The sequence below is a fragment of the Netta rufina genome (assembly GCF_964035555.1).
Source record: "Netta rufina genome assembly, chromosome: 17".
Lineage (NCBI taxonomy): Eukaryota > Metazoa > Chordata > Aves > Anseriformes > Anatidae > Netta > Netta rufina.
The window spans coordinates 6,484,268-6,510,722 of NC_140141.1; the positions used below are offsets into that span (position 1 = coordinate 6,484,268).

Genomic DNA, 26,455 nt, shown 5'->3' on the forward strand with positions numbered 1-26,455 from the left:
CTCCTTTGCACGAGTGTGTGTGCATGCAAGGAGTGGGGAAAGGATGGGGCAGCCCCAACCCTCTCTGAATACCGATGGTCCTGCAGGAGCCTGTCTGTGGCCCTGCACAGGGCTGGGGGTGCAGTGGGGATGCTGCAAGCCCCCGCTTTAGGGATGGAGAGCATCCCTAAGGGGATGGGATGCCTGCGGCACCCCTGCCACCCTCTTGGACCCCAGGAGGGCAGCAGACCAGGCAGCTTGGTGCAGCCCCAGGGCTTTGGGAGGCTGCCGCTGCCCTGCTGCTCCTGGCTGCCCACACGTGCCAGCCCGGGCAGGGGCCTGGCACTGCGCACAGGGGCTGGCTGGGGGCCGGGCGCTCCCTGCTCCCTCCTAGCAGACGAGGAGTTAAAAACTCAGCCCTTGTGATGAATATTTAACAGCAGTGCTCAGGCTGGAGCTGAGGATTTCTCCGGGGCTGGCAGCGCTGCATCCCGCCCCAGCCCTGCCGCCCGCCCGGGCGCACTGCGGAGGAGGACGGGGCATCACGGCGGGGTGGCCGGCACGGCCCTGCTGCTGGCATGGGGCCGCAGGGGCTGGGGATAACTTTTGTGACTTTGCCTCTTGTCATCCGAGCGGCCGCGGGAGGTGAGATGCACTGCCTGCCCGCTGCGCTGCTGGTGCCTGGGGTGGCCGGAGGGACGGGCGTGGGGCGCGGGTGCCAGCGGTTTGTTCCCCTTCCACCTGTCAGGGAGTGGATACGGGTCCAGAAAGCTCGGGACTGGGGGACCTGGTCCTGCCCCATCCCTGCAGGACATCCCTGTCCCCACTGTGCTGCCGGGCTGGGGAGGTGTTGGCCCTGCTAAGAGGTGGCTGGGTGGGTGCTGATCGGGTCGGGTGGGCATTCAGGAACTTGGGATTTGGGATGCAACCCAGGGAACGTCACCGTGGGTGAAACCTCCAAGTAGCCTGGGGCTTCTGTGCTGGGCTAGGGCATGCGGGCACCCTGCTTTGGGATGAGACTGGCAGCAGCAGGCGCTCATCTGGCTCCTGCCAGGGGATGCTTGTGGTGGGGCAAGGGCAGCATGCTGCGGCTCTGAGGGATCCCGAGAAGCTCAGCTCCCACTGCATGGGGAGGAAAGCCCAAAATCCCTGTCCTGGGGACAGTCCGAGTCTGGCACCATCCCGCTCCAGACCCTCTGAAGCTGCTGTGCAGCAGGGATCTGGATGCGGGGCCGCAGGCTGGGCTGTCAGCAGCACAGGTGGTGCAGGAAGGGCTCAGCGGGGGCTGCCTGCCTGGCCCATCCCCGCGGGTGGCTGCGAAGGGCCGAGGCCGGGGGCTGCTCTGTGCCACTGCTCCCCCGGCACAGCATCCGCACCCTGCAGCCAGTCCCTGCGGGCACGTGTGGTGCCGGGGGGGCCGTGCTGCCACGCAGGGATTTGGGGCTGGTTGGTGGGACTGCGATGGGAGCAAAGCCCGCAGCCCTGGGAGCTCCAGCTCCACGGTGTTCCCGCTTCCCTGCCACACTGAAGCCCGGTGTGGAGCGAGTCCCCGTGCTGCCTGCCTCTGAGCGCTGACAGCAGCGCTGGTGGGAGGGAAGCGGCTCTGGATGAGGATGCTCCAGGCGACGGGGCGAGTGTTGTCCCCGTGGCGTGGGTGCAGACCTGCCCACGGCCACCCCTGCATGCTGCAGCCACCTTCTGCTGCCTGACCAGCCGTGGGGGCACTGAGGGTGCTGCAGCCCCCCGTGACTGCCTCCCCCCTCGGGCTGGGGCTGCGGAGATGGGGCCCGGCCACCCCCAGGGGGTGACCCAAAATGCACAGAGCTGCCCGGGAAGGCAGAGAGGGGGTGAGCATGTGGTAATGCCAACACCAGGCGGGGCTCAGGTGGCTGAGGGGGGTTTCTCTGCAACAAGAGGGGTTTTGGGGTGCCCCCGTGGCCCCCCTGACCCGTGCTCTCTCCCGCAGGGCAGTGGTGCTACGACTCGCAGGACCCCAAATGTGGTGAGTGGGGACAGCCCCGGCACAAGGGCACGGCTCTGTTTTGGTGCCCTCCCTGCCTTGAGAGGCACCTGCCCTCGGTACGCCTGGGGGCACATTGTTTGGAAGAACACAAATAGCTTGTAAAAGGTTAATTAAGGCTCAAGGAGCATTTAATCAGCTGTTACAGCCCAGCTGCTTTATAGCCCTCGGGTGCACGTGCACCGTGCCCGGCCACCGCAGCAGGTCAGCCGTGTCCAGGAGCGCGAGTGGCCGGGCTCTGCTTGTTGCTGCCCCGCAGAGATTTGACTTCACAACAATTAAACCAAGGTGGGCAGAGGCCAGGGCTGGTTTTGGCTGAGGAGCGGGGCTGGCGGAGGGCAGCCAGGGCCGCACAAAGCCGGCCACATGCCCCAGCAGAGCTGTGGGGACTGCTCCTTAATGAAGGCAGCGGGTAATGGGGAGCCTGCGGGGTGGGCAGCACGGGGGGGGGCGCTGCAGCTCCCAAGGTTTCCAGCCAAAAACCTCCTCAGGGTAATGAGAGAAGGGATGGAGATGGTGCAGGGACTGCGGGGCCAGCTGGGGGCCTGGCCACCCTCATCCTTGTGTACCCCTGGGGGTGGAGGTAGCTCACACGGCCGTGCCCCCCGCAGGCCCCAGCCACTGGAAGGAGCTGAAGGCTACATGTGGCGGCAGCAAGCAGTCCCCAGTGAACATCAACAGGCGTCGCCTGCAGAGGGACAGCGGCCTTGGGGACATCGTCTTCGAGGGCTATGACCAGGCCCCCCCGGGCAAGTGGAAGCTGGTGAACAACGGGCACACGGGTGGGTGCTCTGCCCCCATGATGGGCTCAGCCTCCCGCTGGTGCTGCAGCTCTCCAGTGTCCCCGCGGGGCCAGCCCTGTCCCTATCCCGTCCCTTGCAGTGATGCTGAGCCTGGAGGGTGAGCCGGCCTCCGAGCACATCGCCATCAGCGGCGGGGGCCTCCCCGGCCGGTACCGCGCGCTGCAGCTCCACTTCCACTGGGGCAGCCCGGCCGCAAATGGCTCTGAGCACACCCTGGACGGGCACCAGCTCCCCATGGAGGTAGGCGGGGAGCAGCCCCGGTGCCCACAGGGATCATGTCTCAAGTCGGGGAAGGGAGGGAGGGTGGGCGTGGGTGCGGCTCCACCAAACACCTTGGGATCCTCTTGGACAAACGAGCCTCTGTGCCTGTAAGGTATTTATGGTCTGTCAGAGTAGAGCAAAACTGACTCACTGCGGCTGGAGCAGATGCTCAGGCACACAGGCTGTGCATCCCCTTTCCCCCTTTCCCACCTCTGCCCCCGGGCACATTGCTCTCCCAACCCAGTGCCTGGTGAGGTCAGGGTGAGGTGGGGGCTCGGCTGGGTACCCATGCTCAGCCCCTCTGTCTTTCCCCAGCTGCACATCGTCCACATCAACGCCAAGTACCGCACCCTGGGGGAGGCCAAGGGGCACCCGAGCGGGCTGGCCGTCCTGGGCTGCTTCTTCCAGGTAGGCTGGTGGTGGCTCATGGGGTTGGTGCCCTCCAGCACCTGTGGGTTCAAGCAGAGCACTGCTGTGACCAGGGGGCAAGTGTCCCCAGAGGACCCGTATGTGTTCCCAAAGGCTCCTTGGGAAATGCCGGCTCTGGGCAATCCCTGCCTGAGAGTCCCCCAATATAGTATAAAGCAGGGGCCCCACTGCAAACTCCTCCACCCCACTGCCAGGCTGCAGGATGGGCTCTGCCCACCTGAACTGCTTGCTCTTGCCTTGCAGGTCTCTGAAGCCCCAAACCCCAACTACAATACAATTGTCAGTGGCCTGAGGAACATCTCCCACGCTGGTGAGGCATCCTCGTGCTCCTGCCCTGGGGCACGAGCAGGAGGGGAGGGGTCCGGGGGTGGGCTGGGGCAATGAGGGGGTTGTGGGGCAGTGGATGGGGGTGGCCCCGCTGTCCCCTGTCCTGGTGTGGGCTGAGTGCCCGCATCTCGCCACGCAGGGCAGTCTGTGGACCTGGCCTCCACCTTCCGCCTGAGCACGCTGCTGCCACGCGCCAGCCGGCTCTCCAGGTACTACCGCTACCAGGGCTCCCTCACCACCCCCGACTGCAGCGAGGCCGTCGTCTGGACCGTGTTTGAGGAGCCCGTGGACATCGGCTGGGCGCAGGTAGCGTGGGCAGCCCTGCCGTGGGGCTGGAGAGCCTCAGGTGGCCAAAAGCCGTGCCATGAGCATCGTGCTCCTTGTGCATTTCCTTACACCTGAACAATACGGGGGAGGTAAAGGGGATGTCTGCTCCTGGGGCACTGGGCTGGGCTGTGGGGCTGGGGGAGCTGAGCAGGGTGGGTGGATGAATTCACTTGGCCCCGTGTTTGAGCCATGTGTGCCCCAGGGTTGGGACACGCGGTGGCACGGCTCCCAACCCCACACCTCTCCCCCTGGCAGCTGTGGGCATTCGTGAATACCGTCTACTTCCCGGCCTCGGGCGCTGTGCCCCAGAAGATGACCAACAACTACCGCCCGCCGCAGCCGCTCCACAGCCGCAAGGTTTTTGCCTCCAGGGACGCCACCTCCAGCCGCGGCTGCCCCTGCCACCTCCTGTCCCCGCTGCTCCTGCTGGCCCTGCTCAGCCCCCTCTCGCCATCCCCATAGGGTCCAGCACCCCCGCCCGTCACCTCCTGGCCCCCAAAATCTTTGCAAAGAAGCAAGGCGACGTCTGATTCATGGGAAATGGGGAAAAAAATAAAAAAAAGCACATCGGGGCAGCAGCTGGGCCAGAGTGCTGCAGCCCTGGCTGGTGTGGACGTGGGGCTCAGCCACCCTGTTGCGGGGCTATGGGGCCTGTCAGGGCTGGAATAAAGGCGAGCTCCTGGCCCCGTCACTGCCTCCGGCTCCATGTCCCTTCAGTGGTGATGGTGATGGGTACGTGGCACGGGGGGCTGCAGGGAGCTGGGGGCAGCAGGATGGGGCCAGGCTGGCTCTGCGATGGTGCACGGCTCTACCGTGAGCCCCAGGTGCCGAATCCTGGCCCAGCACGTGTCCCTGTGGTTGCCGTGTGTGCAGACGTGGCCACGTTGCCTTCCCCTGGGCCCTGTCATGGGGACGTGGCACATCTCAGCCCCGCGGGGTGCAGCACGGGGAATTTGTGGCCCTTTCCCAGAAGCTAATTTTAGGCCAGCAGAAACTGCTGCAGCTGTGCCTGCGCTGCCCTGCCCGCGCCTCGGGGCAGAGCCACACAGAGCTGTGACCCATCCTTACGGTGCTGATGCTCCAGGCCTTTCCAGCCTCTTTTGAAGTTATGGGAGTAAGAGCACAGGTCCTCGGCCAGCAGCAGAGGGGGGCTGCCTGGGCTTTTCTTCATTTCTGGGGGGAAAACGGTGCTGCAGGCCTGCACGGAGCCAGCCAGGGCTGGGGTGTGGGTGCGCTGCAGATCCAGGGAGCCCAGGGGACCCCTGGCAGCCACAGAGCGTTTGTGGCCCCCACAGCCACTGCCCGAGCTTGGCTCCTTCAGGACAGCCCCTGGGAGAGGGCCACGGCAGGGTGGATGGGAACCCCTGGTGAGACGGAGCTTCCTGGGGGGCTGCAGCACCCATGGGTGCAGGAGGGTGCCTGAGTATCCCCCACGTCTGGCCTTTGGGCTCCCACTGAGGTCCACAGAGGGGAAGAGACATCTCAGGCAGGCGGCCTGGAAGGTGTCTGGCAATGACCCCATGCACTGACTGCAGACCAGGGCAGGGGACGAGCCTGAGCTGGGTCCGGACTGAGACCTTCCTGGAGGAGCAGTTTGTTGGACTCCGGGGGTGCTGGTGCTGCACCTGCACGGCCCGGCTTGGTCACTGCAGCCAAGCTCCGGCCGTCACCGCCCTGGAGCAGCGGCCATGCTCAGGGCCCTGAGCACTGACCTGCCCGCAAGGGCTCCGTGAGTGCTGTGCAGGGGGTGAGAGGGTGCCTGGGGCCAGGGCCAGCCGGCACGTGTGGGGCCACGCTCGACCCTGCGTGCCTGCCCCTGGTGAACCACGGCCAGTGTGGGGGCTGCAGGCTGGTCCCTGCCACCTTGCCCTAGGGCAGCGTCCTCTGTGCCCTGTGGTGTCCCCACATTAAGGGGCTTTGAACATGCCCATGGGTGAGCCTGGGGAGGGGGACAGGGCCAGGAGCAGTGCAGAAGCCCATTGTGTGTGGCTGGGGACAGCAGAGGCCCCAGGAAAATGTGGGGCACTGTGCAGCAGCGTGGCACAGAGCGGCCCTGGGCCCAGCAGGACCACTGGTGGCCTGTGGCTGGAGGGGACCAGTCTCTGTGGCCACAGTGGCACCGGGTGGCTCTGGGGAGTGAGGCACAAAGCCCTCTGGCCATGTGAGCCCCCCTCAGACACACACACACACAATTTCACTGCATCCATGGTTCAGCCTCAGTGTTCAACATGGCTGCAGGATGGGCACTTTCATGGCCCAGTTTTAGAATCACTGTGTTGTTTGGGTAGGAAGGGACCTTAACATCCGCCTTCCCCAGCCCCCTGCCATGGGCACGCCGCCTCCCACCACACCGGGTGTCCCAAAGGCCTGTCCAGCCTGGCCTTGGGCTCTTCAGGGATGGGGCAGCCACAGCTTCTCTGGGCAGCCTGGTGCAGAGCCTCACCACCATTGAGTGAACAATTCCTTCCTGGTATCTAACCTAAACCTACTCTCTTTCAATTTAAGGCCATTACTTCTTGTGTTATCACTGCACTTTGCAGCATTTGCAGTGTTTGAGGTGCTTCTACAAACTGCTGCACTGACATGCCCCCAGTTCCCTGCAGCAAAATGAGACCAGAGCCTGCTCTGGAGTCGGGGGGCAGAAGCTATTCACCCCCCATTTTCCCAAACCCCAGCAACCATCACTGGGGAGCTGCCTGGAAACCCCCTCTCTGAGCCATTGCCAAAATGGAGCCCAAAATGAGCTTCTGCTCCTGGCCCTGCTGGCTGCCATGCCAGGCAGCGGCGCTCTCAGTGCCGCGTGCTGGAAAGTTTGTTCCGAGGAAGCCGAGCGTGCCGTGGCCATGGCTATTCCTGGCCGCCAGCTGGTGTTTGGCCAAAGTGGCCACATGTTTTCGGCCAGGATGCGATTTTTAGCAAGAGAAAGTGCTGCCCCTGAGCCCCGTGGCTGCGGTCAGCACATCTGGCCAGAGGGGAGCGCAGGCCCAGCTGTGGGGCTGGTGATGTGCAGCTGCACATACATGCGATGACCAGCTCGCGGTGCCCTTCTAAAAATGCTGAAAAACATGGCAGAAACACTTAAAAAACAACACTTGGCCCAGGGAGGCTGCAGAGGGCTGGGGGAAGGCCGTCTGTCTGTCCGGGGATGGGGTGTGCTCAGAGCACGGTGGCTGCTGGCAGGGGCAGCGCTGTGTGGGGTGCAGGATCCAGCCCCGGGGTGCACACCACATCCCCATCACCTCCCGTGAGTTCCCCCCCATGCCACAACTCTGGCACTGTCAGGCTGTCAAAGTGGGGAGAAAAATCAGCATTTGGCTTAAAAACTTCCCCAAACGGCTCAGTGAAACAAGCACCTTGCTCATGCCCGAGGGCCTGGGGCAGAGCACATCGCTGCACACATTGCACACACGCTGGGCCTGGCCCCGCTCCTGCCTCCCCGCCGCCACCTCCCCAGCCCCAGCACTGTGCCTGCTCCCAATGTGTCCCAACAGCAAGCTACAAACCCGTTCATGGGAGTCTTAAACAGTGATGAAGCTCAACTCACGTTCATTTTTCAGACGAGCTGTTTTCAGGACATCAAGAGATGGCTTTGTTGGCACACCTGCATCAGGAAACGTGGCTTTTTACAGTAAACACCGGCAGAAAACAAGTGTTTGCTTCCTTTCCAGAACAGGTGCATAGCTCTGTTGGGAGTTTTACTTTATTAACACGCTAAACTTGAAATGACAAATATTTTTAAGTAGCTCAGAGGTGTTTATTTTTGAGTTGGCTCAGCTTGTTTATGACCTGGACAAGCCATGCAGTTTCTATTTGTTGCTATTTACCGCTGCGCGGGCTGAGTGCATGGCTCCAGAAAAAAACATCCCAGCAGCAGGGCTGCTCGGGCTGCCCAGCTGTACAGCGGGCGGTTGCTGTTTTGCCACTGCCATGCAAATTTTCTCTTCTCTGAGAGCGGGCGATTTCGGTCAGGTGGTACTTGCTGCTGAGCCCGCCTGAAGCATTTATTAATTTCATTTAATTCCCCTTTAATCATGGTGCAATGGAAGCTGTGCTCTCTGAGCTGCCTGCAGCCAGGGATGTGCTGCAGGGGGAACATTCCTAATATATTTTATTTCACACATTCTGGGAAATCTGCTCCGTATTTTGGGATTCTTGAGTCTGCCTCGTGCATTTCATGGCAGGTCGCAGTGTCATGGACAAACTCAGCCATGGCGCTGCCTGGAGGCAGGCAGGAATTACTGGAGTAATTCCATCTGTCAGCAAGGATTCAGGTTGACCCAGTGGTGGAGTGGGAACAGGGGGCCCAGCATGGGCAGGGCGTGGCACACGGGGACAGGGCCATGGGCAGAGCAGCGCACCCAGCCCCGGTTGTGTGGGGTTGGCGGTGCCGCATCCTGGGGGCCCTGTGCACTCGGTGAGGCAGGGTGTGCGTGTGTGTGTGTGTGTGTGTGCATGTGTGTGTATGTGCGTGTGTGTGCGTGTGTGTGTATGTGCTGGGTCGCCCAGGCTGGGCACCCACCCTGGCACGGTGCTGCCATCCCCAAGCAGAAGCCAAGCTCGACCCAGACCAGGCCAGCTCGGCCCAGCCCGAGGCGCGCGGCGCGGCGCTCGCTTGGCGCGGCGCTCGCTCTGCTTCACACGTCAGCGCTCGCTGGAGACCGTTTCACTTCCTTTTTTCTGCCAGCTCGGGCCCCCCAGCGCAAGTTTTGATTGGAGAATGGGGAGTAAATTTAGCTCGGGGACGCCCCGACCCCGCACAGCTGCACGGTGGGGCTGGTGGGGCCAGGGGCTCTCAGCACTGTGCGCCCCCGCAGCTGGAGATCCCTTGCAGCTGGATACGCTGCCCCACACCTTCCTGGAAAAGCTGGGGGGGGCGGGCAGCCCCCAGGGCCTCACACTCACCCTGTACCCTAAACCGAGCTGCCCCTCTGCCTGCTCCCACCGGCCAGCTGAGGCTATTCTGAGCGCCCGGCTCTTGCTTTCGAGTTTCAGCCCTGTTGCCTCCAGGAAACTCGGCTATTTGCGTGGCTCACAGCTGCCGAGACAGGGCTGGGGACGCCCCCGCCCTGCTGTGCCCCGGCCCCGCTGCTGCTGCATGGCAGGAGCTGCTGCCACGTCGCCCCAACCCACCGAGCTCCCACGAGCTGGTGGGGATGCCCAGGCTCACCGGCAGTGAGATTTGGGGTGATGGGTGGGAAATGAGAGCACGCCCCGGCTGGTTGGGGGCACAGATGTGGAGGGGATTTGGCCTTTTGGTAGAGAGAAACTACCCCCATTTATCAGCCCCCCCACCCGGAGCCCCCGCTGAGCCAGCACCACGACCCCCAGCCTGGGCGCGCAGCCCCCTGTGCAATCCAGACCCTGTGGGAGCACCAGCTGCCTCCGTCTGCAGCTAATTAAAGCCTTCCTGAAGCGTGTCATTTACTAAATTAGGTCCCCCTCGATTTGAAATTAATGGCAAGCTGGGGAAAAAAAAAGAAAAAGAAAAAAAAGGCGACTGTTTAAAATTTCACCAAAGGACACCGCAGATCGAGAGCGAGAGCTGCAGCTGGGTGCGGAGCCCCTGGGTTGTTTTCCATCAGCACGTTTTCTCGTTAGCAAGTCCCACCACAGCAGGGGGGTCAACTTGGGGGGGTCAGCCAGGGCGCTGCCGTGCCCCCACGGGTGGCACTGCCTCGCCCCATGCCAAGGCCCTGTTTTGGGTGCAAAGCGGCCCTGTTGCGGGAGGCAGGGCAGCACGGCGCTGTGATGTATAATTCAGCACGCTTTCCTCAGTGGGCTGCTGCTTACGGAAATGGTTTAGCAAAATCTTTTAATCAATAATTAGTGAGTTCCCCCCTCCAAAGTCTGAATTCCGAAGCCAGAGCCCAGCTCACAGCTGGGAACCCCTGCACGGTATTTTCCAGCCAGAGCCTCAGGGCACCATTTGCCAGATCTGTCAGGAGCACTGAGCCTCCAGCTTCCCGAGAGGGGAAGGAAAAGAAAAGCCACCCTCCCTGAGCCCATCTTGGCACTTGTGCCACTGCAGCAGGGCAGCCTGCAGCAGTTTGCCTCGGGGCTTGGCTTTGTGACCATGGGCAGAGGGCAGCAATTTGGGCAGGGACATGGGGCTGGCGGGGACCTGCGTGGCAGGGAGCTGCTGCCCAAGAGAGCCCCGGTGCCACGGAGGGGCTGTCTGAGGCCCTTCCTTTCCTGGCACGTCTGGGGTTGCTGCTCCAGCAGGCGCTGACCCCTTGGAGGTTTGGCCAGGCAAGGAGCAGGGCAGTGGGCAGAAGCTTTGCCCCCCCGGATCTGTAAGAGTTTGTATTTGGAAGGGTATTTGTACTGTAGTTTTGGCTTAATCTCCTGAGAAATCCTCGCGTAGGAGCTCTGCACCCCCTCGGCAGGTCCCAGCTCTCAGCTCAGGGACACGGCGACTGCAGGCCACAAGTCCGGCACATGCTGGGGGAGAACTGCTGGTCCCTGGGGAAATCCCAACAAAGAGGCACGGGACACAAAGCAGGATTTCACCTTCCACTGACAAAATTCAATTGCTGGAGGAAGAAAATGAAATTGAGACCGATCCCATCCATCAAACACTGTCCTCAGTGCCATTGAGTGCACATCAATGTCTCCCAGCCCCTTCCCAAAGTGGAGAAAAGTCCCCCACATCACTGAAATGTCACAACTCCACAGTGAAGAAAACAGCCAGACTTGGCTTCAGTGCTGCACCAAGTGCAGGTGTCTGTGTCCCTCCTCCAGCATCGGTTTAAGGCCATACAAAAATCTCTGTCCTGAGAGTGTGGCCGGCCCCTGCTCCTGCACCCACCAACAGCTGGATGGAGACGTGGGGTGGGCGGAGGGCAGGGTGGTGGGACAGATGGAGGTGTTGGTGTGGGTGGGTGAGTGGATGGAGGTGTTGGTGTAGGTGGGATACCGGGACGAACGGATGAATGTGTGGAGGTGTTGTGGTGGACGTGATAGATGGAGGTGTTTGCATGGACTGGGTGGGTGGAGATGTTGGTGTGAATGGGGTGGATGGGCAGATGTGCTGGGGTGGGCCGGATGGATGGAGACATTGAGGCAAACAAGACAGACTCGGTGGGAGCACACAGGGCTGACAGCCACACAGATCTTTCTGCTTGCTGGCTGCTAGGGTCTCTGCCCAGAGCTGCCCTGTGGGGGCCACAGGAAAACCTCCCTGAGGCCGTGATGGGGATGGGACACACACAGGGGCACATGGTGTGGGGACCAGGCTGCTGCAGGCATGAGGCACGGGGACAGCGTAACGTGTGAGCGGCCACTCCGGCATCTCCACCCACAGGACACTGGGGTGACTGAGCACACAGGGACGGAGCCAGCACTGGCCATGTCCCCAGCACACGCAGCAAGGGCAGCAAGTCCCTGTGAGGGACCCGGCACCCAGACGCCAGAGAGTGAGGGACAAGGCCATGGCCAAGCTCTCAGGGCCAGCACAGTGCTTAGACTGCCCCAAACTGCCTCAGAGTGCCCTGCCTTTGGTGTAGGAGGTGCTGGGGGGGTGCATCAGTGTTCCCAGTGCTCAGCCAGGAACCCCAAGCACTCCCAGCACTACCAGTGTGTGCCTTCCCCCCCAACCCTTCCCCACACCAGGGCTGACCCCGCTCCGCGCGGGGCAGTTGGCGCGCACAAGGACACAGAGACACGGATGCAGAGCCAGCGCTAGTTCAGTGTTGGTGTTTATTCGTGTGACACCCGGCGGAGGGGGACAGGAGCAGGGGACAGGCATGGGGGGGTGGCGGGGGCATGAAGAGGGACATCCGGGTGAGGAGGGGGGGCTGCTGTCACCAGCAGTGGCCAAGAGGGATGGGAAGAGTGAGGAGCCACTGTCTTCATGGCTGTGCCCCGTCGGGGTTACGAGCACTCGGATTTGTTCAGGGTCTTCTCGATGGATTTGTTGTCGTGCGTGACCTGGCAGACGACGGAGTTGGCGTTCTTCCAGTCTGAAGCACTCAGCGTCAGGTAGCTGCTGGCCATGTACTGGTTGTTGCTCTGCCTCTGGGACGCAGAGGTCTCCACGCCACTGTTCTGGTCGGAACCGTTGACTTTCCAGGTCACCGTCACCGGGCTGGGGTAGAAGTCGCTCATCAGGCACACCAGGGTGGCCTTGTTGTGCGAGGTGATCTCCTCCTCGGATGGTGGGAAGACGTGGACAGTGGGAGACGCCTTGGGCTGGCCTGCAAGAGAGGGGGAGAAGGCCATGAGACCCCACCACAGCAGCCCCGCCGCGCGTCTCCACCCCAGCTGGCATCAACCCTGACCCACAGCGCGTCACTGACAGCCCCAGTGGAGGCAGAGATAGGGCACACACATCCACCTATGTATGTGTGCGTGTGTATAAGGCTGTATGTATAAAACACACACACATCCATAAACCCTCGTGTTACATATAGACACTCTATGTGTATATATATATATACACATATATTATAGATCTGTGTTCAGATAAAACACATTAAAGATATATTATCCATAGATACACACATATATTACATATATAGATATATTAATATATAAATATATAACTATATACTAATATAATATATATAAATTATGCAATATACATCATATATACATATACATGTATTATATATTATGTACATGATTATGATAAATGTATATTATATATATTTATGTATATAAGCATTATCTTTTATATTTATGTGTGTATATATATTCACATATATATGTATATATACATATATATGTATACACATGTATATGTATATACATATATATACACACATATATGTATATATACATATATGTGTTTATACATATATGTATGTTTATACATATATATATACACACAAACACAATTTCAACCATATATATTTTGTTGAATCTGATTCAGTTTTAGAACTCTGGTTAGTTGCCATAATGCCATTTCTTTCCTGTTGTGTGGCTATTTTTTTAATTTTAATTAAAATTTTAAAGACGAAGGAGCCAATTTTCTGGCCAGCTCTGCTTTAAGGAATGTTCAGACTCATTTCAGAAATAAGTACAATTAAAAATCACCATGGGAAAGGCTGGTAAAGGATATTTGTACTTTCTGAGATGGCTATCTCATGAAATGTACGATAGCCACAAATCTAAATCTGTATCTTTATCTACACGAGAAACCCCCAATTAAAATTTTTTCTGCTGATGAAACTGGTAAACTACACTTTTCTTGGACTTATGCTGAGTGATTTGTGTCAGATTTTTTTTTTTGGCTAATTTCTTCTAAAAATTACAAACACAGAAGCAATAAAGTTATTCCTGTCTGCTTTTTAGCAAAATAACAATTTTTTTGACAGCACTTACCTGAACAGCATGCTCAATACCTCTGAAAAATTGAATTTCAGCTTCCAAGGACAAGTCATTTCAGTGTCACCCGGACTCACCAACAGCACCGGGGCCACTTCAGGGTCCCCGGCAAGAAGGGACCGGGGACGAAGAACTTCAGGACTTAGTCTAAGTCCTCTTAGTCTAAGTACTTAGTCCTCAGGACTAAGTCCTGAGGACTAAGTCCTGAGGACTAAGTCCTTAGGACAAGAGAAAAGGTCTAACAATAAAGACTATCAACTAATTTCTTGACAAAGACAAAAATTGACTTTCTTATCAACCTAAGTCTGATTTTCTGAAATTTTCTGATTTTTTGAAAAGTTCTGTCTCTGGCAGAGACAGAACTCAGGCACATTTTCTGGCCGAATTTTAAAATCTTTCAATTGTCAAAATAACCCCAAGTCCTCTGTGGTGCACACCAGAGTCCGCCGGGACAAGACACAGCCCGCGACAACGCGCTGAGAGCCCGTCCCTGCACCGGCGACAGACCCCAGCCCACCGCCAAGTCCGAGAAAAACCCCCAAATCACCCAAAATCGACAAAATGTCACAATTTCATGGCAGGCCATGAAAGACCGAGGCGAGGTCAGCGACTTACCCAGGACGGTCAACATGGTCCCGGCCCCAAATACACCTCACAGTGATACAGGGCCATGCAAAAACCTCCCACGCCATGGCAGGGGCAGTCTTGGGTCCCATGGAGATGTTAGGATGGAGGTGGTGGGATGGAGATGTCCTGATGGATGCAGCAGGATGGAAAGTGGTGGGATGGAGGTTCCTCAATGGACACAATGGGATGGAGGTGACAGGGTGGACACGATGGGATGGCAGTGATGGAATGAAGGTTCCTCATGTCCCCAGCTGTTGTCACGCTGTCCCCGTGGTGGTGCTGGAGCCCAGCCGCTGGTGCTGCTTGGGGCCAGGACAGGAGATGTGCCCCCGTGTCCCCTCTGGGGCTGTTCTCTTGCCCCCACTGCAGCAGGGCCCTGCAGCAGCCATGCTCAGTGCTCCTGTGTTTGCTGCAGGAGATGGAACCAGCCCCCGTGGAGCAAGCCCCAGCACCCAAGAGGGCTCCTGCTCCACTCCCTGGCTCTGCCAGAGCATCCCTGCTGCCAGAGCATTCCTCCAGGGAGGGCTCCTGGCCCCCTGAGCACAGGGACAGACCCCAGACAAAGCGCTGCAGTGTGGAGGAATCTCCTCGCCTAAGAAAAGGAAACATTCACCAACCCAGCGAGCTCAGGACATGGCAGTGAGAAGTTCAGCTCTGAGCTGATCAGGGCCATGGCTCATGGTGGTGGCGTGATCATATTTGACCAAGGAGGAAGGACTTGAAGACATGTTTGCAAGGGCAGCACTGGCCCAGTGTTTATTTGGATGATGCCCAAGGCAGGGCAGAGAGGAGGGATTTGGGCACAGGGAGAAGGAAGGGCACAGAGACAGCAGAGACTTGCCCAGGAGGGATGGGACAGGGCAGGCAGGGAGGTGCCATGCCAGGGAACGTGATGCTCCAGGGCCGGGGCTGTTCTGCCCCCGTGAAGTTAGGAGGAAAGCCTTCACAACATGGTCAAGGCTGTACCAGCAGGGTTTTGGACCTTGCAGGAAATTTCCAGTGCTGCCCCTATCACCTTCAGCCAATAACTCAAAGTCTTTGTGGACAGATCATTTGCCAAACTAAAAGAGCTTCCCTGGAGGTAGGAGGTCCAGAGGAAATGTGATGTGCTTGTCTGCAGGACTCCCAGTCACCAGCACCCCACTAGCCAAGGCACTCCTGTCCTTGGCCAGCCAGACCAGCCAGTCTGCTCAGACCCAAAGCCTTCCATTTCAGCCCCCTGTACATTCCCCCATCAAATCATAATGCACACCTGGAGCTTTCTTTAGGAGAAAGAGCTCTGTTTCATAACTCTAAGTAACCACACCACCCAGCAAACAGATCTTTATAATATATCTTTACCAAGGAGCTCCTGCACTCAGACAAGTTGAACAAGACCCAAATAATGCAGCCCAGGTTGTGACCAGCAGGGACTCTGCAGATTTCAAAGGACCAAAAGAGTTGTGCAAGCAGCACAGAGCAGTCAGCCTGTGCAACCTTCCTGCCCATCAGGGAAAGGTACGTGAGCACGTTTCAGTGTGGCTCGACAGACTGAGGATATGCTACCACAACCAAATAGACAAGTTGGAGGACAAAAACAAAACCAACTGAAAACAAATGAAAAAAGGCCAGGAAGAACCTGGGCACTCACCCTTTGCTGGGAATGACCGTCGGTGAACACGGAGCGACTTATGGAGGGCGATCAGCTGGGTCCCACCACCAAGGAAGCACCCTCAGCAGTGCACGGCTGCGCAGATGCAGCCCAAGCGGGAGCCCAGCCCTGTGTGCGGCCAAGCCCAGCTGCCTGCTGTGTGTCACGGAGTGGGGATGGTATTTGTGCATCCTCCCCATCTCTCCCAGGGGATATCCAGCAGCTGTGCCACCATTGGCCAAGGTCTTGGCTGAAGTCACGCGTCAGATCCCCGCTCAGACACCTCCCAAATACCGATTGCTTGTTGGCCACTTTTAGGGCAGCCCCCCCAGTCCTGGCCAGCCTGCCTTCGGTGGCTGTACACCATCCCTCCCACCCCATCTATTACTGTGGTGGGGTGGGAGGTCACTGGGCCCAGCTTTACCCCACTGGAGCACCACTGCCCTGTCCCAGCTGCCGGCATCATTCCATAGAGGAAAAGAAAATGTGCAGGGGATGTGGATGCCCAGCCAGAGCAGCTGGAATGAAGGCACTGACTTAAAAATGAACTCAAAAATATTCAAATGCTGTGGTTTCTGCAAGTGGTTATAGAAAGAGACATAGCTGGTGAATCTCCTGAGTCACTAGAAAACAAATGATACATCGAGGACTTTGTGGTTGGAAATACTTTCTGTTTCAGAGGTTTCTTTTGCCTCTGCGAAAGCTTAAGCACTGGTGCAAATGACAAAAGTCATCAAAACTACCTGCAAAACATTTAGTTGAAGCCGAAACCACCTGTATTGGATGAGTAGTTTCTAAGCATTTCTGAGGGGTCAATGGGATTTCAGTTCCATTTTACTGGACAGCAATGAAGGACAACAAAATGCATCTTGAAAGTCCGTCTCTCCTTCTCAGTGGGCTGCGTGGGGGACAGCAGGCACTGTCCTGACATGCCATCCCAGGGGAGGTGGTCCTTCATCATGGACCTGGCAAAGGACCTCAGCAGGTGCACAGACGGACAAAAGGGTGCAGGCATTGCTGCATGCAGGAAAGGCTGTGGTTGGTGGCTGTAGCCGGGCAGGGAGGCAGACATCAGGGCCCGGGGAGCAGCCTGGGAGCACAGGGGTACCAGGGAGCAGTTTGGGGCAGGAACGGGGCTGCTGGAGCAATCCCGTCCCTGAGGGATGGTCAGAGCCGTGGGGATCTGTGGGAGGGCAGAGCAGAGAGACCAGGCACAGTCACTTGCAGCAATGGGCCCCAAGGGCAGTGCTGAGTCATGGACCTCTGCCATCTGAGGGGACAGCAGGGAGCCAGCTGCTCCTGTGGTGGTAGGAGGTTTTTGTATCACTTCCCCACTGCTTTGTGTCACTGTGTCAATTTAAAATCACTACTGTAGTCACCACAGTAATAGACAGCCTCGTCCTCGGCTTGGACCCCAGTGATGGTTAACGTGGACACGGAGCCAGATGTGGACGCAGAGAATCGTGAAGGGATGCCCGAGGGTCTCTTGGTATTGTCATAGATCACAGTGACAGGGCCAGTGCCAGGGGTCTTCTGCTGGAACCAGCCATAGTAGCTGCCACCCACAGAGCAGGTGATCTGCACGGTATCTCCTGGGTTCACCGTCTTCGAGGCCGGCTGAGTCAGTGCAGCCTGGACCAGGGAACCTGGAGAAGGTGAGGAGAAAGGGGAGAAAACGGGGTCAGCGAGTGCCCCACACGCACAGCCCTTAGCACGCAGCAGCCCAAAGGGCCCGGCTGGGCGCAGTGAGTGTGTCCAGGGCACCTGAGGTGTGGGCGAGCACCGCGAGGAGGAGAGGGGCCCAGGCCATGGCGAGATCCCACCAGCTGCGCGTCCTCACGCCGACAGGGCTGTGCCGCAGACCCCGACTCCCTCTTAAACCCCTGCCCAGCCGCAGCACAGCCCCTCCATGCAAATGCGGACCCGCGCTCTCGGCCACATCCTGCGCCTCGCTCCCAACCTCCCCGTCCGGCCCCTCCAACGCAGGCACAGGGGGGTAGACCCCGGCCTCGTGCTGGGGACACGTGGCAGCACCCAGGCGCAAAGCGCTCGCACGCAGCCCCTTGCCTCAGACGGGGCCCTGCACTCACGTAACCAAGCAGCCAGGCAGAGCAGGGACACAGGGGCTGGCAGGTACTACAGGTACTATGGGTACTACGCAGCGCTCACAGCTCCCACAGCACCGCTGTGAGGTGCAGACACCTCTGGCCTCAGCACCCCATTGCCCCATCTTCCTCTCACACAGCTTTACATGTCCGTGGCCGCTGCTGCTTTTCGCACACAGGGGCTGAGCAGGTGGCAGCGGCTCAACAGAAGCGGCCCCAGGGACTGGCAGGACCCCCCAGCACAACAACAGTGCCTTGGGTTAAGGAGGCCGCCAGCGGCCGCGGCTGCGTTAGCAGGAGCCCCAAGGATGGCAAAGGGCTCAGAGCACCGCTCGCATGGGGACGGCTGGTGTTTGTCAGCCCCGAGAGCAAGAGGCCAGCAGGTGTCTTAGCTGAGGGACCGCTCCTGCAGGGGCACCAAAGAAATGGAAAAAGGCGCTTCTCAGAGGCAACAGGCACGAGAGGCAACGGGCACAGGCTGAAGAACTAGGAATCACAGAATCACCATGTTGTTTGGGTAGGAAGGGACCTTACCGCCCACCTTCCCCAGCCCCCAGACATGGGCACACCGCCTCCCACCACACCGGGTGTCCCAAAGGCCTGTCTAGCCTGGCTTTGGGCTCTTCAGGGATGGGGCAGCCACAGCTTCTCTGGGCAGCCTGTTGCAGAGCCTCACCACCATTGAGTGAATAATTCCTTCCTGGTATCTACCCTAAATATACCTGCTATCAGTTTAACACCATCACCCCTTGTCCTATCACTACGTGCCTCTTCCTGGCAGCCAGGAGGGAAAACCCTATCCTGGGATGCATCAAGCACAGCATCTCCAGTCGGTCAAGGGAGGTAATTCTCCTGCTCTACTCCGCGCTGGTGCGGCCTCACCTCCGGTACTGCATGTAGTTCTGGGCACCACAGTACACGAAGGACATTAAACTGTTGGACAGCGTCCAGAGGAGGGCGATGAAGGTGGTGAAGGGCCTAGAGGGGAAGACGTATGAGAAGCAGCTGAGGGTGCTGGGCCTGTTCAGCCTGCAGAAGAGGAGGCTGAGGGGGGACCTCATCGCAGTCTACAACTTCCTTCGAGGGGGAGTGCAGAGGCAGGTGACCTATTCTCTGTAAACACCAGTGATAGGACCTGCTGTAACAGTGTTAAGCTGAGGCAGGGGACGCTTAGGCTGGACATCAGGAAGAGGTTCTTCACCGAGAGGGTGGTTGCACACTGCAGCAGGCTCCCCAGGGACGTAGTCACTGCACCAAGCCTGTCTGAATTCCAAAAGCGTTTGGGCTGTGCACTTAATGACATGGTCTAAACTTTTGGGTAGACCTGTGCGGTGCCAGGAGTTGGACTTGATGATCCTCACGGGTCCCTTCCAACTCGGGATATTCTATGATTCTATGAAATCATCCTCATCTCAAACCTTGAGCTCATTGTCTTGTAATTTCTCCCCCTTCCCCTTTGAAGGGGCGGGGGGCTGAGACAGCGGTTGTGGTGGGGCTCGGCTGCCCGCTCAAGTAAAACCACCACAGTGCCAAGCCTCCATCTTGGAGGCCTTCACACCAAGATGGGACAGGCCCTGGGCAGGCGGCAGCAGACGGCCCAGCGTGGAGCAGGGTGGGAGGAGACGATCTCCAGCTCAGCGCCAGCCCCAGCCGTCTGGGGCTTTCCCCAGCCCCAGCACCTGCGCTTCCCCCTTACTCTGCTGCTCCTCTGCCCTGGCTCCTGCAGGCAGCACAGAGGGGTTGTGCAGGAACGGGGCACGTGCCACACAGCAGGACCCAGCTCACGGGGGCATTTCCTGGTCCTACACCAGGCCCAAGCTGCAGCAGCAGGCACCCGAGGGGCCCTGGTACCACAGCAGCTTGGCCTCTCACTTCCCCATTGCTGGGACTCGCCGTGACCAGCGCTGCCATCCCAGGCACCACAGAAATAGACGGCCTCGTCCTCGGCTTGGACCCCAGTGATGGTTAACGTGTTTGTGGTGCCAGATGTGGAACCAGAGAATCGTGAAGGCATTCCTGAGGGACTGTTGGTGTTGCTATAGATCACGGTGACAGGTACTGTGCCAGAGGTCTTGTGCTAGTACCAGCCATAGCCTAGGCTACTCCCAACAGCTGGGTCCTGCAGCATGGGGCAGGGATGGGTCTGCTGGTGCCATCTCGTCCCTGAGGGATGGGCAGAACCCTGGGGCTCTTTTGGAGGGTAGATCAGGGACAGCAGGCATGGTCACCTTCAGGATTGGGCCCCAAGGGAAGTGCTGAGATGGGGACTTGTGCGACCCTCCAAGAAGACAGCTGGGAGCCAGCTGCTCATGCGATGGCAGAAGGTTTTTGTATAATTTCCCCATTGCTCTGTGTCACTGTGCCAGCACTAGCACTGCTGTCCCAGCTCCCACAGTAATAGACAGCCTCGTCCTCGGCTCGGACCCCAGTGATGGTTAAAGTGCCCATTGAACCAGATGCAGAACCGGAGAATCGCGATGGGATGCCTGAGGGTCTGTTGGTGTTCCAATAAATAACAGTGACAGGGGCACTGCTAGGGGTCTTCTGCTGGAACCAGGCATAGTAGCCATTACCGCCGGAGCAGGTGATCTGCACGGTATCTCCTGGGTTCACCGACTTCGGCTCCGACTGAGTCAGCGCTGCCTGGACCAGAGAACCTGGAGAGGGAGAGGAGAGAGGGGAGAAAATGGGCTCAGCGAGTGCCCCACACGCACAGCCCTCAGCGCGCAGCAGCCCAAAGGGCCTGGCCAGGCGCAGCGAGTGTGTCCAGGGCACCTGAGGTGTGGGCGAGCACCGCGAGGAGGAGAGGGGCCCAGGCCATGGCGAGATCCCAACAGCTGCGTGTCCCCACGCCGACGGGGCTTTGCCGCGGACCCCGACTCCCTCTTAAACCCCTGCCCGGCCGCAGCACAGCCCCTCCATGCAAATACAGCCCCGCGCTCTCAGCCACGTCCCGCGCCTCGCTCCACACCTACCCGCCTGGCCCCTCCACTGCACACACAGGGGGTTGTCCCTGGCCTCGTGCTGGGGACACGTGGCAGCACCCAGGCCCAGAAGTGGAGCACATGGAGCGCCCGCCCCAGCTCCTGTGGCTACGTGGCCAAACAGCCGGGGAGAGCTGGAATGGAGAGGCTAAGGGGACCACACGGCGAGGAGACGGTGCCCGTGCTGGGCTGGAAGGACTAATCTTTGCCAGAGAACTGCCATGGGGAGCATCCATAGGGTCTGATGGCACCAAACTGGGCTCTGCCATGGGGAAAGCCTGTCCCAGGGGGCTGGGAAAGGGCTGCAGCAGAGTCCCTGCTTGCTTGCTTCCTAGATCCTCATCTGGTTGGTATCTGCCACCCCAGAGTCCCGGGCAGCTTGACATGCAGAAGGCAAGGGCAGCAGCACATGGGGCAGGGAGTGGGGCTGTTAGCAAAGTGCAGATCTCCCCCAGGGCTGCAGGTGCTCGGTGCTGCTCTGCCCATCCCTCCCACAGTGTACCAAGGTCCTGGGAACAAGGATTGGGACAAGACTGCACCTGCGCCCCTCTAACTTCCCCCACAGATCCCTTATCCCTCTGCCCCAGCATGCTCACAGGAATGCAGCAATGTCCTACACAGGACATTCAGGAACCGGTGATGTGCAGGAGCCCTCGCCCTCAGACCCAGAGGTAGCCCCGGTGCTGGGGTTAGGGAGCAGGATGAGGACAGGAGCAGGGTCCTGGGCAGTCCTTTTGGCCCTGGGGACGTGGCTGCGGCAGGGACCAGGGCCAGGGGCTGCCCAGGTCCCCCAGGGGCAGGCTGGAGATCCTGCGCAGACCCAGCATGAGCTCAAACCTGTGGCACTGGGCAAACACAGCCAGTGCTGCAGCAGCTCAGGGGTCTGTCCTTGTGGGGCATGATGGAGCAGAAAACGGCCAACCTTGGGCTGCCTCTGAGACTCATACAGCAGCCACACAAAACATCCTCTGTCATGGTCTGAAGTTGAAGCTTTGACCTGGCTCTTTAGTGATCCACACATTGTGGTCTCTTGGTGCTTTCTGCAGGCTGAGTCCCCGCAGTGATGCCCCAGGGCAGTGGCTGTAGCCGGGCAGGGAGGCAGCCATCAGGGTCCAGGGAGCAGCCTGGGAGCACCAGGGTACCAGGGCCCTGCAGTTTGGGGCAGGGATGCGGCTTCTAGGGCCATCCCATCCCTGAGGGAATTGCAGAGCCCTGGGGTTCTGTGGGAGTTCAGATCAGAGAGACCAGTTACAGCCACTTGCAGCACAGAGCTGCAAGGGCAGCAATGAGACAGGGACATCTGCCATCATCTGTGGGGACACCGCGGTGCCAGCTTCTCTTGTGATGGCAGGAGGTTTTTGTATCACTTCCCCATTGCTCTGTGTCACTGTGTCAGCACTAGCACTGCTGTCATAGCTCGCACAGTAATAGACAGCCTCGTCGTCGGCTTGGACACCAGTGATAGTTAATGTGTTTGTGGAGCCAGATGTGGACGCAGAGAATCGTGAGGGGATGCCCGAGGGTCTCTTGTTGTTGCTATAGATCACGGTGAGAGGGGCACTGCCAGGGGTCTTCTGCTGGAACCAACCATACCAATATTTGCCATCACTGTGAGCGCTACCCCCGGAGCAGGTGATCTGCACGGTGTCGCCTGGGTTCACCGACTTCGGCTCCGACTGAGTCAGCGCTGCCTGGACCAGGGAACCTGGAGAGGGAGAGGAGAGAGGGGAGAAAACGGGCTCAGCGAGTGCCCCACTCACACAGCCCTCAGCGTGCAGCAGCCCAAAGGGCCCGGCCGGGCGCAGCGAGTGTGTCCAGGGCACCTGAGGTGTGGGCGAGCACCGCGAGGAGGAGAGGGGCCCAGGCCATGGCGAGATCCCACCAGCTGCGCGTCCTCACGCCGACGGGGCTGTGCCGTGGACCCCGAATCCCTCTTAAACCCCTGCCCAGCCGCAGCACAGCCCCTCCATGCAAATGCGGCCCCGCGCTCTCGGCCACATCCCGCGCCTTGCTCCACACCTACCCGCCCAGCCCCTCCACCGCAGGCACAGGGGGGTTGTCCCTGGCCTCGTGCTGGAGACACGTGGCAGCACCCAGGCGCAAAGCGCTCGCACGCAGCCCCTTGCCTCAGACGGGGCCCTGCACTCATGTAACCAAGCAGCCAGGCAGAGCAGGGACACAGGGGCTGGCGGGTACTACGGGTACTATGGGTACTACGCAGCGCTCACAGCTCCCACAGCACCGCTGTGAGGTGCAGACACCTCTGGCCTCAGCACCCCATTGCCCCATCTTCCCCGCACACAGCTTTACATGTCCGTGGCCGCTGCTGCTTTTCCCCAACACAGCCGGTGCCTGCTCAGGCACACGGGCTGAGCAGGTGGCAGCGGCTCAACAGAAGAGGCCCCGGGGACTGGCAGGACCCCCAGCACACCGGGGCCAGCAAAGTGCCTTGGGTTAAGGAGGCCCCCAGTGGCCGCGGCTGCTTTAGCAGGAGCCCCGAGGATGGCAAAGGGCTCAGAGCGCCGCTCGCACTGGGACGGCTGGCGTTTGTCAGCCCCGAGAGCAAGAGGCCAGCAGGTGTCTTAGCTGAGGGACCGCTCCTGCAGGGGCACCAAGGAAATGGAAAAAGGCGCTTCTCAGAGGCAACAGGCACGAGAGGCAACGGGCACAGGCTGACAAACTAGGAATCACAGAATCACCGCATGGTTTGGGTGGGAAGGGACCTTACCGCCCACCTTCCCCAGCCCCCAGACATGGGCACACCGCCTCCCACCACACCGGGTGTCCCAAAGGCCTGTCTAGCCTGGCTTTGGGCTCTTCAGGGATGGGGCAGGCACAGCTTCTCTGGGCAGCCTGTTGCAGAGCCTCACCACCATTGAGTGAATAATTCCTTCCTGGTATCTACCCTAAATATACCTGCTATCAGTTTAACACCATCACCCCTTGTCCTATCACTACGTGCCCCTTCCTGGCAGCCAGGAAGGCCAACCCTATCCTGGGATGCATCAAGCACAGCATCTCCAGTCGGTCAAGGGAGGTAATTCTCCTGCTCTACTCCGCGCTGGTGCGGCCTCACCTCCGGTACTGCATGTAGTTCTGGGCACCACAGTACACGAAGGACATTAAACTGTTGGACAGCGTCCAGAGGAGGGCGACGAAGATGGTGAAGGGCCTAGAGGGGAAGACGTATGAGAAGCAGCTGAGGGTGCTGGGCCTGTTCAGCCTGCAGAAGAGGAGGCTGAGGGGGGACCTCATCGCAGTCTACAACTTCCTTCGAGGGGGAGTGCAGAGGCAGGTGACCTATTCTCTGTAAACACCAGTGATAGGACCTGCTGTAACGGTGTTAAGCTGAGGCAGGGGACGCTTAGGCTGGACATCAGGAAGAGGTTCTTCACCGAGAGGGTGGTTGCACACTGCAGCAGGCTCCCCAGGGACGTAGTCACTGCACCAAGCCTGTCTGAATTCCAAAAGCGTTTGGGCTGTGCACTTAATGACATGGTCTAAACTTTTGGGTAGACCTGTGCGGTGCCAGGAGTTGGACTTGATGATCCTCACGGGTCCCTTCCAACTCGGGATATTCTATGATTCTATGAAATCATCCTCATCTCAAACCTTGAGCTCATTGTCTTGTAATTTCTCCCCCTTCCCCTTTGAAGGGGCGGGGGGCTGAGACAGCGGTTGTGGTGGGGCTCGGCTGCCCGCTCGAGTAAAACCACCACAGTGCCAAGCCTCCATCTTGGAGGCCTTCACACCAAGATGGGACAGGCCCTGGGCAGGCGGCAGCAGACGGCCCAGCGTGGAGCAGGGTGGGAGGAGACGATCTCCAGCTCAGCGCCAGCCCCAGCCGTCTGGGGCTTTCCCCAGCCCCAGCACCTGCGCTTCCCCCTTACTCTGCTGCTCCTCTGCCCTGGCTCCTGCAGGCAGCACAGAGGGGTTGTGCAGGAACGGGGCACGTGCCACACAGCAGGACCCAGCTCACGGGGGCATTTCCTGGTCCTACACCAGGCCCAAGCTGCAGCAGCAGGCACCCGAGGGGCCCTGGTACCACAGCAGCTTGGCCTCTCACTTCCCCATTGCTGGGACTTGCCGTGCCCAGCGCTGCCATCCCAGGCACCACAGAAATAGACGGCCTCGTCCTCGGCTTGGACCCCAGTGATGGTTAACGTGTTTGTGGTGCCAGATGTGGAACCAGAGAATCGTGAAGGCATTCCCGAGGGACTGTTGTATTGCTATAGATCACGTTGACAGGGCCAGTGCCTGTGTCTTCTGCTGGTACCACCTGTAGCTGTTGCTCCTCCCAACAGCTGGGTCCTGCAACATGGGGTAGGGATGGGTCTGCTGGGGCCATCCTGTCCCTGAGGGATAGGCACAGCCTTAGGACTCTTTTGTAGGGCAGAGCAGGGACAGCAGGCATGGCCACCGGCAGCACTGGGCCCTAATGGAAGTGTTGAGTCAGGGACCTGCGCCACCATCTGATGGGACAGCAGGGAGCCAGCTTCTCCTGCAATGGCAGAAGGTTTTTGTATCACTTCCCCATTGCACTATGTCACTGTGTCAATTTAAAACCATCACTACTGTAGCTGCTCGCACAGTAATAGACGGCCTCGTCCTCGGCTTGGACCCCTGTTATGGTTAACGTGGACACGGAGCCAGACGTGGAAGCAGAGAATCGTGAGGGGATGCCCGAGGGTCTCTTGGTGTTGTCATAGATCACGGTGACAGGGGCACTGCCAGGGGTCTTCTGCTGGAACCAGCCATAGTAGTTGCTACTCCCGGAGCAGGTGATCTGCACGGTGTCTCCTGGGTTCACCGACTTTGGGTCCGACTGAGTGAGCGCTGCCTGGACCAGGGAACCTGGAGAGGGAGACGAGAGGGGAGAAAACGGGCTCAGCGAGTGCCCCACTCGCACAGCCCTCAGCGCGCAGCAGCCCAAAGGGCCCGGCCGGGCGCAGCGAGTGTGTCCAGAGCACCTGAGGTGTGGGCGAGCACCGCGAGGAGGAGAGGGGCCCAGGCCATGGCGAGATCCCACCAGCTGCGCGTCCCCACACCGACGGGGCTGTGCCGTGGACCCCGACTCCCTCTTAAACCCCTGCCCGGCCGCAGCACGGCCCCTCCATGCAAATACAGCCTTGCGCTCTTGGCCACGTCCCGCGCCTTGCTCCTCTCCTCCCCGCCCGGCCCCTCCACGGCAGGCACAGGGGGGTTGTCCCCGGCCTCGTGCTGGGGACACGTGGCAGCACCCAGGCGCAAAGCGCTCGCACGCAGCCCCTTGCCTCAGATGGGGCCCTGCACTCATGTAACCAAGCAGCCAGGCAGAGCAGGGACACAGGGGTTCGCGGGTACTATTGGTACTACGCAGCGCTCACAGCTCCCACAGCACCGCTGTGAGGTGCAGACACCTCTGGCCTCAGCACCCCATTGCCCCATCTTCCCCTCACACAGCTTTACATGTCCGTGGCTGCTGCTGCTTTTCCCCAACACAGCCGGTGCCTGCTCAGGCACACAGGGGCTGAGCAGGTGGCAGCGGCTCAACAGAAGAGGCCCCAGGGACTGGCAGGACCCCCAGCACACCGGGGCCAGCAAAGTGCCTTGGGTTAAGGAGGCCCCCAGCAGCTGCGGCTGTGTTAGCAGGAGCC

General features: G+C 59.5%; 2 protein-coding genes across 3 annotated transcripts in view; one reads left to right on the forward strand and one right to left on the reverse strand.

Moving 5' to 3' along the window:
* Positions 1-557: 557 nt before the first annotated feature.
* Positions 558-4,608, forward strand: LOC311215942 (carbonic anhydrase 15-like; the record flags this gene model as incomplete). The annotated part of the gene is made up of 8 exons (XM_084297375.1): positions 558-624; positions 1,946-1,981; positions 2,611-2,781; positions 2,882-3,042; positions 3,379-3,471; positions 3,736-3,802; positions 3,959-4,125; positions 4,402-4,608. The coding sequence occupies 8 exons, from the start codon at positions 558-560 to the stop codon at positions 4,606-4,608; spliced, it is 969 nt and encodes a 322-aa protein (XP_084153501.1).
* A 7,223-nt stretch (positions 4,609-11,831) lies between these two features.
* The window catches only part of IGLL1 (immunoglobulin lambda like polypeptide 1), a gene marked incomplete at its 5' end in the record, with an annotated part of 35,930 nt that continues 21,306 nt past the window's right edge, over positions 11,832-26,455 (reverse strand). Inside the window, 4 exons of one of the 2 annotated variants that reach the window (XM_084297549.1) lie at positions 11,832-12,341; positions 14,089-14,124; positions 17,098-17,376; positions 17,495-17,563. In XM_084297549.1, the coding sequence (XP_084153675.1) occupies positions 12,019-12,341; positions 14,089-14,124; positions 17,098-17,376; positions 17,495-17,540 (684 nt within the window). In that variant the 3' untranslated portion in view covers positions 11,832-12,018. Of the gene's footprint in view, positions 12,342-14,088; positions 14,125-17,097; positions 17,377-17,494; positions 17,564-26,455 lie in introns of those variants that run through there. The other variant, XM_084297550.1, reaches the window with a different exon arrangement.